General features: G+C 48.1%; 1 protein-coding gene across 1 annotated transcript; it reads right to left on the reverse strand.

Moving 5' to 3' along the window:
* Window positions 1-381: 381 nt before the first annotated feature.
* On the reverse strand, window positions 382-19,299 carry CD8B (CD8 subunit beta). Its single transcript, XM_061155298.1, has 6 exons — window positions 19,210-19,299; window positions 15,324-15,683; window positions 9,748-9,840; window positions 6,317-6,406; window positions 4,297-4,333; window positions 382-1,117 (listed from the first exon to the last, which is right to left on the reverse strand). The coding sequence occupies exons 1-6, from the start codon at window positions 19,250-19,252 to the stop codon at window positions 1,105-1,107; spliced, it is 636 nt and encodes a 211-aa protein (XP_061011281.1). The 5' UTR covers window positions 19,253-19,299; the 3' UTR covers window positions 382-1,104.
* Between the last annotated feature and the right edge of the window lie 405 nt (window positions 19,300-19,704).

Genomic DNA, 19,704 nt, shown 5'->3' on the forward strand with positions numbered 1-19,704 from the left:
TCTACAGCTACAAAGAGTACTATGGCATGTTTGGGGGCAAATGAGGGTGGTGCTAATGGTAAAGAACCCTCCTGCCAATGCAGGAGACATAAGAGATGTGGGTTCAATTCCGGCTTGGGAAGATCCCCTGGAGGAGGAAATGGCAACTCACTCCAGTATTCTTGCCTAGAGAATCCCATGGACAGAGGAGCCTGGCAGGCTACAGTCCACAGGATTGCAAAGTAGGACACAACTACAGCAATTTAGCACAAACATACGAGGAGCTTGATGCAGAGTGAAGCCATAGTCATTTTAACCTTGTTAATTTCTTTTTAACTGAGCACCAACATCTTTGCCACATAGACGAGCTTTTGTGCATTTATATCACAGGAGCCATCTGCATCTTTTTACTCAAGGCTTTATTGTTACAACCAAGATATTATCATAAAAGGAACAGTGAGCAAGAGAAGAAATATATAAACCATGGGAGGGCAGAAGTGAAAGCTGAAGAACTTCCTAGCAGGAGATCAAGGGGTCTCTTGTCCCCCAGACCGCAAGTTGCCAGCCCCAAAGGAGGTCCTCAGAAACTGAAGTGACCCTGAGAGCCAGATCAGCCCCTTGGAAGCCTCATTTCCAATCTGGGTCTGCTCTCAGGGGGCACCCTGTGGAGAGGGTTAGCCCCGGCCTGGGAAGACCAAGGGGACCCATCCCATCACCATCCCATGAGAGATTCCGGTCTCAGTGTCATTGCCCTACCTGGGCAAAGAAATGCGATGGCTTGACGGTCATCACAAAGTTCCCAGCCCAACCCAGGCTGAGTTACAGGAGCCAGAAGTGATGCACTGCGTGCAATTTTGTACTCAGTCCTCCAGAGTGCCTTGCAAGTAGCAGGAAGTGCCGTGGGGTTCTGAAGCCTTCTCTCTAAGATTGCCAGTGACCATGTAACAAGTTGATTCCACGCATGAGGCCCATAGAAAGAACTTGCAGTAGTTAAAAACAGGCAGCTTCTGCAGTTTCAGTGACATTTCCATGGCTGAATGTGTCCATTCTTTCTCATTTTTCTGGATCTCGCTCATCACTGACCATGTATTTTTGTAGCGGGACACCAGAAAACGTATTCTCTGATCACTTGTAAAACCTGAAAACAACAGGCAACTTGTGAAACCACTTATTTTCAGGCTAATGCTATTGAATTTCCTGTAACAGAGATAAATAGCTCCTCAGGATGCAGGGCTCTAGTCCCAGTAACTAGCCTAGGGCCAAGAGTTTTGTGTTAGAGTGTTTTTAAGGCCCATCTTCGTCATTAAGGAAAAATTAAAAATGCCTGGAGAAGGAAATGGCAACCCATTCCAGTATTCTTGTCTGGGAAATCCCATGGACAGAGGAGCCTGGCAGGCTACAGTCCATAGGGTAGCAAAGAGTTGGACATGACTTAGCAGCTAATGCTAACACTTTCGTGCTCAGGATGGATTTTCTAGCTCCAAGTCACCTTTTGAGGAACTGCCTCACTTTGTACTGCTTTGTGTAAACATAAAGACTATTGTTTAAGACACACACACAAAATTAAAATGCTTAAAAAAATGCAGCCCTAAGAACTCTAGCTTTGAATAGTGTTACCTCTTGCGGTGCCTTCTAAGATAAGCAATTCATTCATGTGCACTAAGGGACCAAAGGAAGATGACCCACTGACGGATGATTTTCTAAAGCCAGTTAGCTGGTGGGGAATGTCTGCCCCAAACTGCAACTTGAATTTGTAACAGTTGCTCTTTGAGGCCCAGGGACTGTTTCATCCACACCTGGATCCTGAGAATAAACCCAGAGGTGGTTTTCAAACTTCTTTTAGCCTCAGACCCTTTTGTTCAAGGACATCTTACAGGTAAGTGTAACTATGGGCAATGGATGAGAGGAGAGCTCTTTGGAATGAAGAGGGTGAAGGGGCTCGGTTCCCACCTAGGGCCACCCCCAGTCCCTTGCTTGCCTGACCTGATCCTTAGAACCCCTGGGTTTGGCACAGCATGAGGCCTGGCAGCAGACTCCCCCTAAACTGGCATCAAATCACCAAGGGAACAAGTTAAAACAAAGTGGTGGGAGGGAGGCAGAGTCACAGGCAGTACCCTGAGGGGGAGACATTTTCCATAAAAGGTCACCACAAGGAAGATATGGATGAAACACACCGGACGTCTAGGGTGAGCAAAAACTCTTAAGTTACTGTGTCCTAAATGTGGGGGAGTTTCTAAATCCAGCACATAAATTAAAAATTGCAGACCATCAGAATGATCATTGAAGGACTTCCCTGGTAGTCCAGTGGTTAAGAATCTGCCTGCCAATACAGGGGACATGGGTTCGATCCCTGGTCCTGGAAGATTCCAGCTGCGAGGCAACTGAGCCTGTGCACCGCAACTACTGAGCTGACACTCTAGAGCCCAGGAGCCCCAACTACTGAAGCCCACGCACCCAGAGCTTGTGCTCTGAAGCTAGAGAAGCCACCACAATGAGAAGCCTGCACACCACAACTAGAGAAAGTCTGCTTGCAGCAATAAAGACCCAGTACAGCCAAAAAAACCCCACAAAAATTATCATCAAAAAAATATGAAATGTAACAGGCATGTTTAAGCAACTGTATAATACAACATGTATAAATATACGCAAATACAATGTGCATGATAATGTAGAACATATAGTACAGAGAGTATATTTGAAAATTTATAATTTCACAATATTTAAAAGTACATTGTGGTCTTCCCTGGTGGCTCAGCAGTTAAGAATTTGCCTGCCAATGCAGGAGAGACAGGTTCAATACCTGATCCAGGAAGATCCCTCTTGCCTCAGGGCAACTAAGCCCAGTGCGCCACAACTACTGAGCCTGTACTCTGGAGCCCAGGAGCTGCAACTACTGAAGCCCGAGAACCCTAGAGCCTGTGCTCCACAAGAGAAGCCACCGCAATGAGAAGCCCTTGCACCACAACTAGAGAGTAGCCCCTGCTCACCTAACCTGGAAAAAAGCCTGTGTAGCAATGAAGACCCAGCATAGCCAAAAACAAGCAAATAAATAAAATTAAACATTTAAAAAATACTTTGTATGTTGCACACCTGAAACTAGTATAATATTGTATGTCATTTATAATTAACAAGAAAACATTTTGTGTCTTGGGTGTTGGGCTTATAAAATTGTCTTTTGTAAGTAGCATGAGCTGGTGCTTGGACTCCAAGAATACAGGAGCTGAGCACCTGGAAGGTGTTTCCCCAGTAAATCCTTACAATAGCCATGTGGTTGTTACTACCGTCCCATGAGGGATCAGAGGCTCAGAGAGGTGAAGTGACTTGCCTGCAGTCACAAAGATGGTGAGTAGCAGACAGAATTCAAACCAAGATCTGCTTGAATGGAGCCAGAGCTCTTGATCCTCAATCTAGGGGCAGGAACTTTCTATTTTTTTCAAACACCCCTACATAGAGGGGAATGTAATTAATGAGATAGGTAGATGTGAAACTATCTCTGTTTTGAGGCAGAAAAAGCAGTCCAAGGGCACTGCCCATGGCCAAATACTGATCCAGAATCCCTTCAGTATGGAAGCAGCAAGAAGCCTTGGCTTCTGCTGGAGCTTACACAATTCAGTGGGCCTTAAGAGCAAGCTTGTTGCCCCTGTGTCTGTGTGACTCAGCCGGTGGGTCTGCTGACTCCTGGGACCCAGGTGGGGTCAAGTCCAACACACAACACTAGCCAGGAAGGAATTCCACGGCCCTTGGGGTCAACTGACTTGTCTTCAAGTTCCATTCTTCTCTCTATTGCCCCAAGTGCTTTGAGCAAATCTTGATCTGTAAAAATAACCCTCTTATGTCATGCAGGACCAAGTTTAATGAAATAACAGGTGGCAAAAAGTTTGGGATATCCTACTGGTTCTAACAAGCAGGAGTTGGTTATTCACCTATACTCCACCTATAGTGGAAAAGAATCTGAAAAATAAAATATATATAACTGCATCACTTTGCTGTATACCTGAAACTAATGCAACAATATAAATCAACTATACTGCAATTAGGAAAAAATAAAAAAGAAAAGAATTCACTGTTATCCTCAAAAAAGCTAAGAACTAAATCTTACCACACTTGACATAAACTTAAACAACTAGCCAGTATTCTGTTTGCTTAGTTTCTCTCTTTGCCTGAACTCCATCACCACATCTACTTATACAGTGTGTGAGTTAAGGTAGTGTCTGGCTGGGGCTCCTCAGATGCCTGTGAGCAGCCGCCAGGGTGAGAAAGCCAGGGCCACACCCAGGGCTGCAGGCTGGGCACTTTTTCAAGACCCCAACCACTTACTGTTTTAAGAGACGAAGCCGGGCTCTCCTCTGCAGGCCTGGAAGGAGAAAACAAAAGTACGGTTTGATGTGGGTTGTGAACTACAGATACCAAGCCCCAGAGAGCAAGCAGAGTGATGAGAGGGACAGCTAACACGTAGAACCACTTCTTTGGTTCCAGGCTGTGCTCCAAACATTTCATGGGTTTTAACTCCTTTAATGCTATGAGTTGAATACTACCTTTATTATCTCATTTTGCAGATGGGGAAACTGATCTAGAGAGCGAGTGTGTAACTGAGTAACTTGCTTAAAATCCTGTAGCTAGTGAGTGATTGTTTGTGTGCCCTTGAATGCACCATCTTGCCCTTCATGGCAGGTCACAAAGCAGAGGCTGTACAGACAGGTGATCTTAAACCAGAGCTTGTGGACTCTGGGGGTGTACAAGATTTCCCCTTGGGATGTAAGAAGGAAATATGAGCATGTGTGTTTTCATGTTTATCTCATCCTTTTTATTTCTGAAGAACATTTAATAACATATACAGTATTGAGTTGGCCAAAAAGTTCATCTGGGATTTCTGTAAGATGGCACAGAGAAATCTGAACCAACATTTTGGCTAACGCAACATATTAAATGAACCCAGCTAACATAAATGTTAATAATTTATTAAATAAATATTTATAAGTATATATTAAATATATACATACATAATATATTAAAAATACAGTTAGTTGCAGTTAGTATTTATAATTAAAAGATTTTTTTCACTGATGAGTTCATTGAGCAAAATATTTGCAGACCCCTGAGCTCTAATGGTTCTTAGAATGAAATAAATGGATCCTTTTTTGGGTGGCAATTGTATGCAAAAGAGTGCACACACCATGCATTTCCCTGTAGAGGGGGTCCATAATTGTGATCATATGTTCAAAGGGGTCTGTGACTTATGAAAGAGCCACTGACCTAATCCATGTTCCAGTGGGCCAACCCCTCTCATTTTATAGAAGCCCAGAGAGGGTGAGTGACTCGTTCAAGCCCAGAGTGTACCAGTGAGCAGCAGGGTCAGGAGTAGAGTCTGGGGCTCTGGGCTCTTGACCAGCTGTGCTGGCCTCCCTTGAAACTCCCCTGAAAGTGAAAGTGTTAGTTTCTCAGTCAAGTCTGACTCTTTGTGACCCCGTGGACTGTAGCCCACCAGGTCCTTTGTCCATGAAATTCTCCAGACAAGAATACTGGAGTGGGTTGCCATTCCCTTCTCCAGGGGATCTTCTCAACCCAACCCAGGGATCAAACCCGGATCTCCTGCATTTCAGGCAGATTCTTTACCATTTGAGCCACCAGCTCCCCTGGAGCCCGTAGAAGGAGGTGATCTTACCCCTGAAGTGGCCGAGAACAGCAAACCACCTCTGAGTTTCCCAACAGCCTCAAGGGGAGGATTTGTAGCTTTGGGGAGTGAAATGCAACCCCCAGTGTAATTTCCGTGCATTGTTTCCACCCCAAATGCTCCTGGGTGTTCCTGCTTAGAGAGTACATGCCCTGGGGCAGGACTTTACAAAAACAACCCAGGGAGGTAGGTAATATAGTTACCCTGGGTAGGGCCACTGAGCCTCAAGGGGGCCAGGGCATCTGCCCAAGTTGCTAGATCAAGAGTTGAATTCAAATCCAGGTTTGTCTGACTCCAGAGATGGGGTGGTCTCTGACTCCTGCAGCTTGGCCTCAGGCCAAGAATCACTTCTGGGAATTATCAAGGGTTTGGGGTTGGAGGAGCAAACTTCCCACCAGGCTGCCACCTGCCCTGTTCCCCTAGAGAAGAAAGGACCCTGGGGGACACACCCAGCAGCAAAAGGAGTCACCATGAAGATCCAGGCTTGCCAGGTGATAAAGAATACACCTGGAGAAGGAAACGGCAACCCACTCCCGTGTTCCTGCCTGGGAAATCGCATAGACAGAGGAGCCTGGTGGGCTACAGTCCTTGGGGTTGCAAGAGCAGAACACACCTGAGTGACTGAGCAAACACAGGCACATGGCGGCCCAAGAGGGCAGAACTTACAGCGCAGGTGGATGGCCACACCTAAGGACACCAGAAGAATCAGGACAGCGGCCACCAGCAGGCCGATGATGAGCGGGGCGCAGGACAGACCTGGAAAATACACACGTGTTGAATGAACATTTGAGATGTGCAGATAAACACAAAGAAGGAAAAATCCACAGGAAGCCCCACCCGCCACTCAGAGAATACCACTTTTTTGCATGCTTCCTTCTAGTCTTTTCTAGGCTCTTTAAACATATTGAAATCATTTCATATATAAAACTTCAGGAAAGTGAAAATGAAGTTGCTCAGTCGTGTCCGACTCTTTTCGACCCCATGGACTGTAGTCCACCAGACACCTCCATCCATGGAATTTTCCAGGCAAGAATACTGGAGTAGGTTGCCATTTCCTTCTCCAGGGGATCTTCGTGACCCAGGGATCGAGCCTGGGTCTCCCACATTGCAGGCAGATGCTTTACCATCTGAGCCACCAGGGAAGCCCAATCTTCAGGTCCCACATCCAAATTTAAAGAGTTAATAAACTCAGTAGCTACTTTTGTTCAAAATGAGATAGACAATTTGCATGCCTGGTAATGGGATTTTTATTATTTATTAAAAAAATTTAATTTTAGAAGAAATAGCTGAATATATTTTCACTGTAGCTCCTTCACAGAAGTAATTACCATTGTTAATTTGCCTATATATAATTTACATAGACACATCACATATAGTTTTTTTAAACTTATTTTTAATTGGAGATAGTTGCTTTACAGTGTTGTGCAGGCTTCTGCCATACATCAACATGAGTCAGTCATAGGTATACATAGGTCCCCTCCCTCGGGAACCTCGCTCCCACCCCTCTAGGTTATGACAGATCACCAGGTTGAGCTCCTTATACTATACAGCAATTTCCCATTACCTCACACTGGTCAGAACGGCCATCACCAAAAAGTCTACAATAAATGCTGGAGAGGGTGTGGAGAAAAGGCAACCCTCTTGCGCTGTTGGTGGGAATGTAAATTGATACAACCACTACAGAGAACAGTATGGCAATTCCTTAAAAAACTAAAAATAAAACCACTATGACCCAGCAATCCCACTGCTGGACATATACCCTGAGAAAAGCACAACTGCAAAAGACACATGTACCCCAATGTTCATTGTAGCACATATAGTTTTAAAAATACAGAGGCTTATACAGTACAAATTGTTCTGCAACCAGTCTTTTTTCTTAAACATGCCAGCATATTCTTTTTTCTAACAGCATGTCATCTGAAGTATGGTTGTACCATGGATTATTTAGCCATTAAAGTACACTTTTTTTTTTTTTTTTTGCATTTTACAAATAAGGCTGCAGAGAACATCCAGGTGTGTTTCTCCCTGTGCAGGAGCCCGCCCAAGGCAGATACTGAAAACAAGAACTAACCATAGACTATATCCATTTTCAATAATAACAGATACTGTAAAATGCCTTCCAAAAAGGCTTCACTGATTTCCATTCCTAATCACCAGTCATGTACCCTGCCTACCCCTGACATTATCAGAGATTTTAATTTTTGCAGAGCAGTCGGTGAAAAATAATATTTCATTTCAATTTCCTACTTGCCAATTTCAGCCCATTTTCATGTATTGACCATGCATGATTTTTCTTCTATGGGTTGCCTATTTGTCCTTCTACCCATTTTGTAAACTATGTAAACAGCAGAATTTATATCAAATATAAACTGATACCCCAAATCGTTCTCTGACACTCTTCCTTTCTCTATGACTGGTCCTTGTGAGTGGCTAAGCTGGCAGAATCAGGACCCAAGGGCGAAAAAGGCAAGGCTACAGACTGACGCCCAAGGTTGAAAAAGAAAGAGTTTTGGATGTCAGAGAAGGGGTAGAACGTTTACTGAAGATCTGTTATGTGTCAAGTACAGTACTAACTGCAAAGTTCCAACTTGTGAATGGAAGGAAGGAAGGAATTACTATCATTTTTATCTCTCATTTTACAGTTCAGGAAAAAGAAGATTCAACCAAGTTCAATTACCTGCCCAAGGCCACCTGGATAGTAAAAAGCAGGGCCTGGATACAGACTCAAGTCCCCTGAGTTCTACAGTCCCTGCCAGTTTCATGGCTACAGCTTTAGGGCAGGAGAGGTGGTGGGGAGGGGCAGGGTGGGGAAGGGAGGAAGGAAATGGCATGGGCTGCTCTTGGGGAGGGAACCACCATCACCAAGGCTGGCTGGTGCCACGCGGAGGGGAAAGTTTGGTGAGAGGCCCTGGGAGGTCCTTTTCTGTTCTGAGATGTGAAGCTTCTGTCTGCCTCCCTCTCATCTCCATGGGTTTCCTAACCTGGATGAAACTCAGAAATGTGATGCGAAGTGAAAGAAACCAGGCATGAAAGACCATATACCATATGATTCCATTTGTACGAAATGTTCAGGAGAGATGAATCTATAGTGACAGAATGTAGATTAGCAGTTGCCAGGGGCTGGGAGGGGGGACATAGATTAACTATAAATAGGCAAAAGGGATCTGAGGGTTTGATGGAAATGTTCTAAAACTAGTTTGTGGTGATGGATGCATTACTCGGTAAATTTATGAAAAATTACTGAGTTGTGCACTTAGAATTTTATGACATGCAGATTATGCCAGGATAAAGTTTTAAGTAATGGAGGTGGGCATAAACTGCAGGGATGTGGAAGGCAGAAAGACCCCTTTCTTCTGGGTGGAGTGGGGTCAGGGGAGGCCTCCTGAGCTATGGCCTGAACCAGAGACCAAGACACAGATAAAGGTCCTCGGTGAAGTGTGATCACCTCCCCAAAATGTGACTCCAGGGAAAGCTGCTGCTTGCCTGTGCACCACAACTAGAGAGTAGCTTCTGTGCACAACTAGAGAAAAGCCTGTGCAGCAATGAAAACCCAGCATAGCCAAAAAGCAAATAAAAACTTAACAACCACAGAAACAAAGAATAATGCTGCTGGGAACATTTGTGTGCAAGTGTTGGGCAGATAGATCCTTCATTAGGGGTGCTGGTAGCTTGGTGGTAAAAAAATCCACCTGCCAACGCAGGAGATGCAATTTCCATCCCTGGTTGGGGGAAGATCCCCTGGAGAAAGAAACGGCAACCCACTCCAGTATTCTTGCCTGGGAAAGTCCATGGACAGAGGAGCCTGTCGGGCTACAGTTCACGGGGTTGCAAAGAGTCAGACACGACTTAGCGACTGAGCACTGAGTCCTTCATTAAGTTTTGTCCTGTGACGATTTACGAGTGTGTCCCCCACTAAAATATGAGCGATTGGGAAACAGCACTGCTGTCGCACTCAGCTCTCCTTTAGACTCCAGCTCAGGGCTAGAGAAACAGGCTAGAGTCCACACTTGGGAAGAGTTTGTGGAAGGAAGGGAGGGAGAGAGGGGAGAAGAGTGTTGGCTGTGCTTCTGAGAACCCGGAGGCATGGGAGAACTCACCTTTCCGAGTCACCGGGCTTGGGAATCGGCACACTTTCTTTTTAGGGGTGCTGGTCTTCCTGGTTGGCTGGGGAGAGGTAGGAAGTACATCAACTGCAAAAACAAGCAAGACACATGTCTTAGCCAGGTAAACAGCAGGTGGACTCAGAGACAAAACTTACAACTGCATGTCTGATAGTCAGGTATTAAAATCCTTCTTAGTGTTCCCTAGGCTGTCACAGGCTTGAAGGCCACAGTGCAATGGGATTTTTGATCTAGTAATTCTCAGATGGATCTGAGGGCTCAGAGATGGAGGTCAACTTGGTGTCCTGGAGAGAGGGGCTCTGGAGCCATCCAGATATGAAAAGAGCCTCAAGACCCCTGATCAACCACTGTGTGGACTGCAAAGAGATCAAACCAGTCAGTCCTAGAGGAAACCAACCCTGAATACTCATTGGAAGGACTGATGCTGAAGCTGAAGCTCCAACACTTGGCCACCTGATTTGAAGAGCTGACTCACTGGAAAAGACCCTGATGTTGGGTCAAAGGAGAAGGAGGCAGTGAGAATATGACGATTAGAGAGCATCATCGTCCCAATGAACATGCATTTGAACAAACTCCAGGAGATAGAGGAGGACAGAGGAGCCTGGTGTGCTGTAGCCGTCGGGTTGCAAAGAGTCAGACACGACTTAGCAACTGAACAACAGTAATGACTAGGGGCAAGTCCTAGTGCTTCTTTGTGAGGTGACCCCCATCTCCTTTCTAAGGTGGTTGTGAGAATGAAAGGGGACAGTGAGCCCAGCAAAGTGATTAGTATGGATGGCTTCACCTCGCTGAAGATCTTGAGCTACATCTGGAGTCCCCTAGCCCTTGGCATGACCAACCCCCGAGCCCTCCTCCCTATGCGAATGGAAGAAGCTGAAGAAAGGAGGTGGTGCCTTTTTCTGTGTGGACAATACCAAGCAGGTTGGGAGGTTGTGTAGGTTGAGATTTTCTTTCTCAGCCTCGGTGGTTAAGAATCTGTGATTTGACGGCAGGGGGCACAGGTTCGATCCCTGGTCAGAGAACTGAGACCCCACATGCCTTGGTGCTCAACCGAAAAAAAAAAAAAAAAACAACAAGCAAACATATGTTATCAGAGGGACTTTAGACTAGTCTCAACCTTTAATTTCAAAGGTAGAGCACTAGTGATGTAAGGGACTGACCCCTGCGAGGCCCCACAAAGCAAAGGGCCCAGCTGGGGTCCACAAGTTCCTCTCCTGACTCCTCGTGGGTAATGCCTCTCTTTCATTCTAAACCACTGTCATATGGCTGAAGTGGTGGGACAGGGTCGGGGGAGAAGCCCACAAGGCAAAGGGAGACACCGAGGCTCGAGACTCCAATCCCCTGCCTCTGACAGTTGGGGAAAGGCATTTCACTGATTTTCTGCAAAATGGTAGGAGAGGGAATTGTGTGACACGTGAACTTGGACTCTAGAGTCAAGGGCACTGGGAGAGGCAGCCAGTGTTTGATCCTTTGCGTCTGGCATCATCCATATAAAATGTTGACCCTTTGGACCTTCTCCACCCTGAGACACGGGCAGTAGAGAAATTGTGCCCCCTGCTCTGCATGATCTGGGGGGTTTCAAGAAGAACCAGCTAACCAGAATTAACCTTTACCAAGTTCCTACCTCATGCTAGTGGTTGTGCCAAGCACGTCAGCTTAAGCTTGCTGAACCAACAACTTTGGGGATGGGCACTAGTTTCTCCGTTTTATCCCCAGGAAGCCTTGGCTCAGAGGGTTGAAATATGTTCAAGTTGCTTATTTGAATTTGCTCAAGTTCAAGAGCCAATAAATAGCAGGGCCGGCATTTGAGCCAAAGAATGCCTATATTAGATTCTCACGCCACACATTGCCTAAGGGGCAAATGTATTTTGGCAAAAAGTTAAGCATGGGGTCTTCCCTGGTGGTCCAGTGGTAAAGAATCTGCCCTGCAATGCAGGAATGGTGGGTTTGATCCCTGATCAGGAAACTAAGATCCCACATGCCATGAGCGGCTAAGCCCATGTGCTGCAAATACTGAACCCGGGCTCTCTAGAGCCTGCCCCACAACTAGGGAGTCTGAGCACTGCATCAAAAGAGCCTGCGTGATGCAGCGAAGATCCCACATGCGGCAACTAAGGCCTGATGCAGCCAAACAAATAAATAAAATTTTAAAAGTTAAGCATCTCAGGTCATCAGGGTGTTGAAGGAAATGGTTGTAAAGGGGGAGAATGGCCTTAGTTTCATGTTCTGAAAGCCTGTGAGGAGTCCGGCCCTCAGCTGGGGTGTCTCAGCCTGGCCTCCCCTTAGCCCTTTTAGTCCTCACTGCTCCAGAAGTGTTCATCTCCCTCCTTCCTACAGGTTCCCACTGGCGCAGTGGAGAGCCTGCAGGGGGCAGATCTACAGACCCCACTGGCCTGGGGCTGTTGGGAGGTTTGTGGGGGAACTTGTATTTTTTTGTGTTTAAATTTTTGGCCACACCACGTGGCACATAGGCTCCCAGTTCCCTGACCAGGGATTGAACCCGCAACCCCTGCCTTGGGAACATGGGGTCCTAACCACTGGACCACGAGGGAAGTCCCACCTTTGGATTTTAATGTCTTCTTGCAGAGTCAGGAGTCCTTTATTCTTCTTGATTACCCACCCTCACCTTCCCAAGTGGTGCTAGTGGTAAAGAACTCACCTGCTAATATAGGAGATGTAAGATATGAGGGTTCGATCCCTGGGTCAGAAAGATCCCTAGGAGAAGGGTGTGGCAACCTACTCCAGTATTCTTGCCTGAAGAATCCTCATGGACAGAGGAGCCTGGCGGACTACAGTCCACAGGGTCGCAAAGAGTCGGACACGAATGAAGCGATTTAGCACACATGCACCCAGTTCAAATCTCCCCACTTTTCTCCTCTTTGAAAGGGGCAGGACTTTTGAGCCCATGGTGTCTTGAGATGCCTGAAAAAAGCCTGTCTTCCCCTCAATACTTTCTTTACCATCCAAGTGCGTGGTAAGTCGATTTAGTCGTGTCCAACTCTATGCGACCTTAAGGACTGTAGCCCGCCAGGCTCCTCTGTCCATGGGGATTCTCCAGGCAAGAATACTGGAATGGATTGCTCTGCCCTCCTCCAAGAGATCTTCCCGACCCAGGGATCAAATCCACACCCCTTAGGTCTCCAGCATTGGCCGGCGGGTTCCTTCCCATTAGCATCCAAGAGTCCTCTTTAAACTGTACTGACTTTTCAGCCAGAGGGTGAGCTCTTATCTGGAGTCCCGACCCCCGAGGAGATGATACGGTGGGGAGCATGTGCTTTGGGGAGAGACTGCCATCCCCGGGGAGCCAGGCAGAGTCAGGGGGTTGGGAAGCTCAAAGCCAGGAGGGGGCAGGTAGTGGAGGAGGTGGGGGGACTCCTGAAAGCCAGTTTTGCTCATTACCATCCACCTTTCTTAGCCCCTGAAATCTCTTGAGTGGGAAGTGCGAGACTTATAGAGACAAATACAATAAACGAAACCCAAACCCCAAACTCTGAAGAGCCTAATGTTCAATATAAGAATCAGTTAACACCCATCCCTCCAGCGATGCCTCAGCTTCTGGTGCGAGAATTCTCTCCACCCTCCCCATCCCCTGATTTAAGACCCAGAGCGGGAAGGGACAGTTTGGGAGTTTGGGATGGACATGTACACACTGCTGTATTTAAAGTGGCTAACCAAAAAGGACCTACTGTGTAGCACAGACAACTCTGCTCAATGTTATGTGGCAGCCTGGATGGGAGGGGAGTTTGGGGGAGAATGGACATGTCCATGTAAGGCTGAATCCCTTTGCTCTTCACCCGAAACTATCACAACATTGTTCATTGGCTATACCCAATACAAAATAGAAAGTTAAAAAATAAAAAAGATCAGAGGCTGGTGACATGTGAGGAGAGCATCACTCTGGCTTGTGTCTTCTTAATTATGTTGCTACGTCTGCACCTCCCATGCCGAGTGGTCCAATTCATGGGGGCCCCCTGTCACTCTCAATGCTCCAGCCTGGAAGATCTCAGGTGAGAGGGAAGCAAGATAGTGGGAGGCCCACTGGGGGTTGGCCTTGGCCATGAGTTAATCTGGGGAGGGGGTTAAGCCAGATGTTGGCCTTTGAGAATTCACACGTTTGATAGTTTAATCCTCACTGTCCAACACAGCAGCCACCTGCCACGTGTGCTACAGAACACATTAATGTGGCAAGTCTGCCTCGAGATGTGCTGGTACATGTAAAATACACATCGAGCACTTAGTACGAAAAGAAAATGTAAAATATATCAGTAATAAATTGCATACTGATTTCATGCTGAAATAATAATATTGTCCATAAACTGGGTTAAACAAAATGTATTATTTAAATTAATTTCACTTGTGTCTTTTGACTTTTTTTTCAGTGTGGCTACTTTCTAGAATTTTTTTTTTTTTTTTTTTTTGCCAAGGTTTGTGGGATCCTAGTTTCCTGACCCAGGATTGAATCAGGGTCCTAGGCAGTGAAAGTGATGAGTCCTAATCACTGGACCATCAGGGAACTCCCTAAAAAATTTTAAATTACATCTGTGGCTCGCAATATATTTCTACTGCACTTGCTGACTTAACTTCTGAGGAACTACAGCTTCTAAGGGCCAGAGGGAATCAGGGAGGTCCTTAGCAGTCCTGTGATACAGATGGGAAAACTGAGGCCTGGGGAGGGAAGTGACCTGCCCATGGGCATATGGTAAATTTGCAGCTGGGTCTGGGGTCTAGCCTCCTTACTCCCTGCAACTCTGGGCGTGGGTTCAAGCCATGGGCCCCCATGCACAGTGTGAGTGCTCTTGTTGGGTATGTCCAGGCAGCAAGGATATTCTTTCCCTGTGGGCACACTGGGGATGGGACTTCTAGCAGGTGTCGGGACTTGGACCAATCCAACCTCAGCCTCAGATGGGCCTAGAATGCCGCCCTGTTACTAGAAGAAGCAGTAATGCCCCAAAGCATCTCATCTCCAATGGGAATCAAACAGCACCTGCCTCCCAGTGTGGTCGATAGCATGAAATGGAATAACTACATACAACCTTTGCATTAGCTTGGCTTTGGGTTATTGTTACTAGTAACAGTAGTGTTTTAGAGAACGAGGCTTATGGTTGCCAGGGGAAAGGATGGGAGGGAGGGATAGCTAAGGGGAGTTTAGGATGGACAGGTACCCACTGCTATATTTAAAGTGGTTAACCAACAAGGACCTACCGTATAGCACTAGCAACTCTGCTCAGTGCTATGTGGTAGCCCGGATGGGAGGAGCCAGTTTGGGGGAGAAGGGATACATGCATATGTATAGCTGAGTCCCTTCGCTGTTCACCTGAATCTATCACGATATTGTTTGTTAATCGGCTATACTCCAACACAAAATAAAAAGTTTCAAATACAGCTTTCAGTCATGAAAAAAAAAAAAAGACCAGTATTGCTGTTGCTCCTGGAAGTCAACCCCTCCCTCCAAGTAGGGCTCGCTGAGAATGGGAGCCATCCCAGGACATGGCACACACTCAGCACCTAGTAGGTACTCAGTACTCATCTGTAGCACTGAGCCAGATTCTTACCCACACTCAGTTGAGTTCCTTTCCCAAAGATCAGGTTGGGTACCCCAACGGTCATGCAGAAGTAGACACCACTGTCAGCAGGCTTCACACTTTGTAGCTTGAGCAAGTTCCCGGGAGAATTTCCAAGCACAGTCAGCTTCTCCTGCTCTACCCCCTTGCCATACACAGTCTTATTGACGGACACCCAGCAGGCCAGGAACTCATAGTGACTGTTAGCGCTCAGGGCCTGGCGCTGCCGCAGCCAGTAGATGCGTGTTGTAGAAGGTGAGGTTTCGGTTTTACAGGACAGCGTCACCGTCTGGTTGGTCTGAACCATCAAGGATGCAGGGGTCTGCTGGAGGACCAAGCTGCCGTGCAAAGCTACGAGAAGCAGAAAGAGCAGAGACCATCAGCACCTTTTCTTGGCCGGGGTTGTGGGGTCCCAGAGTCAAACATGAGAGAAGTGATGAGAGAGCCTGCCCGGTTGCAGGGCCCAGGGGCTGTGTGAAATACAGCCAGTGGTTCCAGGACTTAGCGCACCCTACCCCCCAGGGTGATCATCCACCAGGCAGTTGTTCATGATGCCAGCCTGACAAAGGGGACAGGGGAAAAAGTACCACTTGCTGACTGCATGCTTCTATGCTTGGCTCTTGGCATAAATTATCTCCATCAAGCTTCAGACTTACTTTAGGATTTTTATCCCCACATGAGGAACAGAGGCCTGAAATGCCTTGTTCAAAGTCCTGCTTACAGCTAATAAGTGACCCGGGAGTCAAAGTCAAGGATGCAGTCTGAAGTCAAAGCTGGTTGCCTTTCACCTTGTCCTGTGGCCACTCTATGAAGACTTTCAAAAGGTTCCAGGTGGCCGAAGGAAACCCAGGTCAAGCTCAGAGAAGAGCTCAGAATTACTGGCAGTACACATGACTGCTCTGGCCGACCTACAAGAGGACCAGCTGCTGTTTCCAGACAGTGACAACAACCAGCAAGGGGAACTCACTGTCCCCGTAGACACAATCCCAGCCCATTATTCTCCAAGCCAGTAATTGACTGGTCTCTGCATCCCCATTCCCGAGTGGAGGGACCAACACCCCAGAAGAGGTGCTGGGAGTTCACTTCAGTCTCAAATGGGAAGCCCCTGCAGGTAGGGCCTTGATAAGGAGGCCCAGAGCAGAACTCACAGACCTGGCCTTGAACCCCACCTGTGCCCCAAACCAGTTGTGGCGCCTCCGGCAAGTTGTGGACCCTGTCTCCTTCCTGGAAAAAGGAGGGCGGTTTGATGCTGCTGTCCTGCCTACCTCCCAGGCTTGTTGTTGCTGTTTAGTGTTGTTGAATGTCTGACTTCTTTTGTGACCCCATGGACTGTAACCTGCCAGGCCCCTCTGTCCATGGGATTGTCGAGGCAGGAATACTGGACTGGCTTGCCACTTCCTTCTCCAGGGAATCTTCCTGACCCAGGGATTGAACTGGGGTCTCCCGCATTGGCAGGCGATTCTTTACCACTGAGCCACCTCTGAGACTCAGAATGTCCAAAAAAGCACTGCAAACTGAAACTCACTGTACTTGGGTAAATGATCGTCTATGTGAAACCTTTCAGCATTTGTTACTGGAGGCAAGTGAAATCTTAAGGAGAGAATTAGAAGGGGTCCTTCATGACCACGTCCACCAAACGGAACCTGACTTGGTAAAGCTTTCATTTTAGCTGTGGGGCAGAGAAGACTCTGAAGACCAAGACCTAGATCTGAGAGCACTGAGGCCCAGAGAAGATATAGGCCTGGATGGGCAGAGGATGTTTGTGTGTGCATGTGTGTGTGTGTGTGTGTGTGTGTGTGTGTGTGTGTGTGTACCCAAGCCTTTCTGAACCCATGTTCATTAGAAAAGACCCTGATGCAGGGAGAGATTGAGGACAGAAGGAGAAGAGGGCGACAGAGAATGAGATAGTTGGATGGCATCACCGATTCAACGGACATGAACTTGTGCAAACTCCGGGAGATGGTGGAGGATGGCGAGGCCTGGTGTGCTGCAGTCCATGGGGTCACAAAGAGTGGGACACGACTTGGTGACTGAACAACAAGCCCACATTCATAATCCTACTTGGGGCTCAGGCTCCTTGGCCTGACCTCTAACACTGAAGAATCAAACTTCTGGACTCCCATCACAGACCACTCTGAGCTTTTACTCCCACTGAGAATGAAAAGATACCTGGGGCTCAAGTGGCTATTGAGCCTTCTCTCCTCTCCCGAAAAACCATGCTGCCTTTTTAGCAGAGTAGAGATTCTTCATTGTTGGGGGTCATTAACCTCCCAGGGAAGACAATAAGAACCCGATAGGGACTTCCCCCGCATCCGGGGATTAAGACTCCACCCTTCCACTGCAGGGGACACAACTTGAATCCCAGTTGGGGAACTAAAATCCTGGATGCTGTGTGGTGCAGCCACAAGTAAATAAATTTTAAAAAAGAATTGATTATGCCAGTATTTATCAAACTGTGCTGAAAATGGTTTATGCATTATCTCATTTAATCCTCACCAAATTTTTCAGGAGGAAATAACACCTATTTTACACAAGAGGAAACAGAGGCTCAGGGAGGTTAAGGACCTGCTTAAGGTCACACGGCCTCTATGTGGTAGATTCAGATTTAAACCCGGGTCTGGGACCCCAGAACCTAAGCGTTGTGCCACTTTCTGAAATGAAGAAAACTGTGATCCTCTCTAGGATCCCGGTCACGGGCTCATGCGCACGTAGTAGGGCCGAGAATATACAGACTCCCCAGGCCCTTCTAAGAATGCCCCAGTGGGACCCCTCCAGAGACAGACAGGTCGGAGGGGCTCTGGGGTCTTTGTGTAGATCATTGCCTGCGTCATGACTCGAAGACTTCCTAGCCCAGACACACCCTGGTTTCTCTCGTGCCCACTTGATTTTCAGCCCCTGGAGATGGAACCTCTGGCTGTGGTCGAGTCCCATATGTGCTCCGGTCCAGGCCTTGCCACACGCATGGTCTCATTTGATTCATTTCATCGTCTCAGTCACCTGGTGATCCCACTCAGAGGGACCTGTTCTTTCTAAAATGATCTGCAGTAACTCAAGTCGCTTTGACTGGCCTAGACTAGCTTCTGCTAGAGATGCTATTGAGTTCACTAGGTCAGACCCAGGCTGGCAGGCCGCGTCACCTTGGCAGGAGGAGCAGTTTTGGAATTTTTGGATTAGAGAGCAAATCGACCACAAGTTAGTGGGCAGTTTGGGGTGGGGAGGGACTTCTACAAGACAGACTGACTGGGCTGGCCAGAGTGACAGACTCCCTGCTCCGTTCTTGTTCCAACATTCCAACTCCATCGCTGCTTGTTCTGGAAGCTACACTGCCCACAATACCCACCCCAGGGGAATATTCAGGAACCAAGTCACCCTGAGGGGGAACCCTGCCACACCTGTATGAAAACTGGCAGCAGCCTGGTATTTGGCGAACTGTCCTACAGTTCGCCGAGATACTTCCTCAGAAGTAATAAAAATGTGTCTATGGAACCCTGGACTAAGAGATGGGCACCAAAGCCAGAACTGTCCTTCCCCTCTGGACCTCCCCATCTCTCTTTTCTTCTTTTCCATCTCCTTCAACACTCCCGGCTCCCTCTCGGCTCTCTCCCTCCTCTCTTCCGGTCTCTTTTTTCCTAGGTTCAGGCTTTGGGGGCAGAGGTGGCCTCAGTGCAGAGGCTCCGGGGACTCCTGGGGGTAATGGGTTCCCTGGGAGGTTTTCCATCCCCAGGGACCGAGGCTGCCTCCCGGGTGTCCCGGCAGATCCGGGGTCTGGGCATCCTGCAGGGACAGCTTTCCCCAAACTTCACGCCTCAGGCCCTTCCCGGGCCCAGCGCAGAGCCCTCGCATCCAGCCCCGCGCCCCCAGGGTCTCCCCGCCTTACCTGCCAGCTGCGCGGCGAGGAGGAGCCACAGCCGCGCCTGCATCTCGGCGTGCGCGGGACACCGCGTCCCAGCGGAGCTGGCTGAGAGGGTCCGGGCGGGGCAGTTGGGGGCGGGGTGGGGGTGGGGTGGAGGAGGGAGCGGGGAGCAGGGAGGGAGGGCCCTGCCGGGGGAGAGGGCGGGAGTCTGCTGTGAGGTACGCGAGGTCTCTGCCCTCATCCTCCCCGCGTTTCAAAGGTTCTGGCTGCGTTTCCAGTAGGGAGGCGACGCCGCTGGCCCGCACCAAGTGATCGCGCGTGTGTGATAGCTTTCTGCCCTGGGAGGTCAGAACAGGGTCATGACTCCATGTGATTCCAAATGGAGCAGCTGAGGCTCGGAGAAGTCAGGGTGCTCAGGAGGGCCCCTCGAGAGTGCCGATGGAGCATGACCCTAACTCCGGTCACTTCCTTCCTTGTTGAGTCGTTACTTAACCGAGAGAGCCTTCTGGGGACCCCAGG

The sequence above is a fragment of the Dama dama genome, chromosome 11 (genome assembly GCF_033118175.1).
Source record: "Dama dama isolate Ldn47 chromosome 11, ASM3311817v1, whole genome shotgun sequence".
Classification (NCBI taxonomy): Eukaryota; Metazoa; Chordata; class Mammalia; order Artiodactyla; family Cervidae; genus Dama; species Dama dama.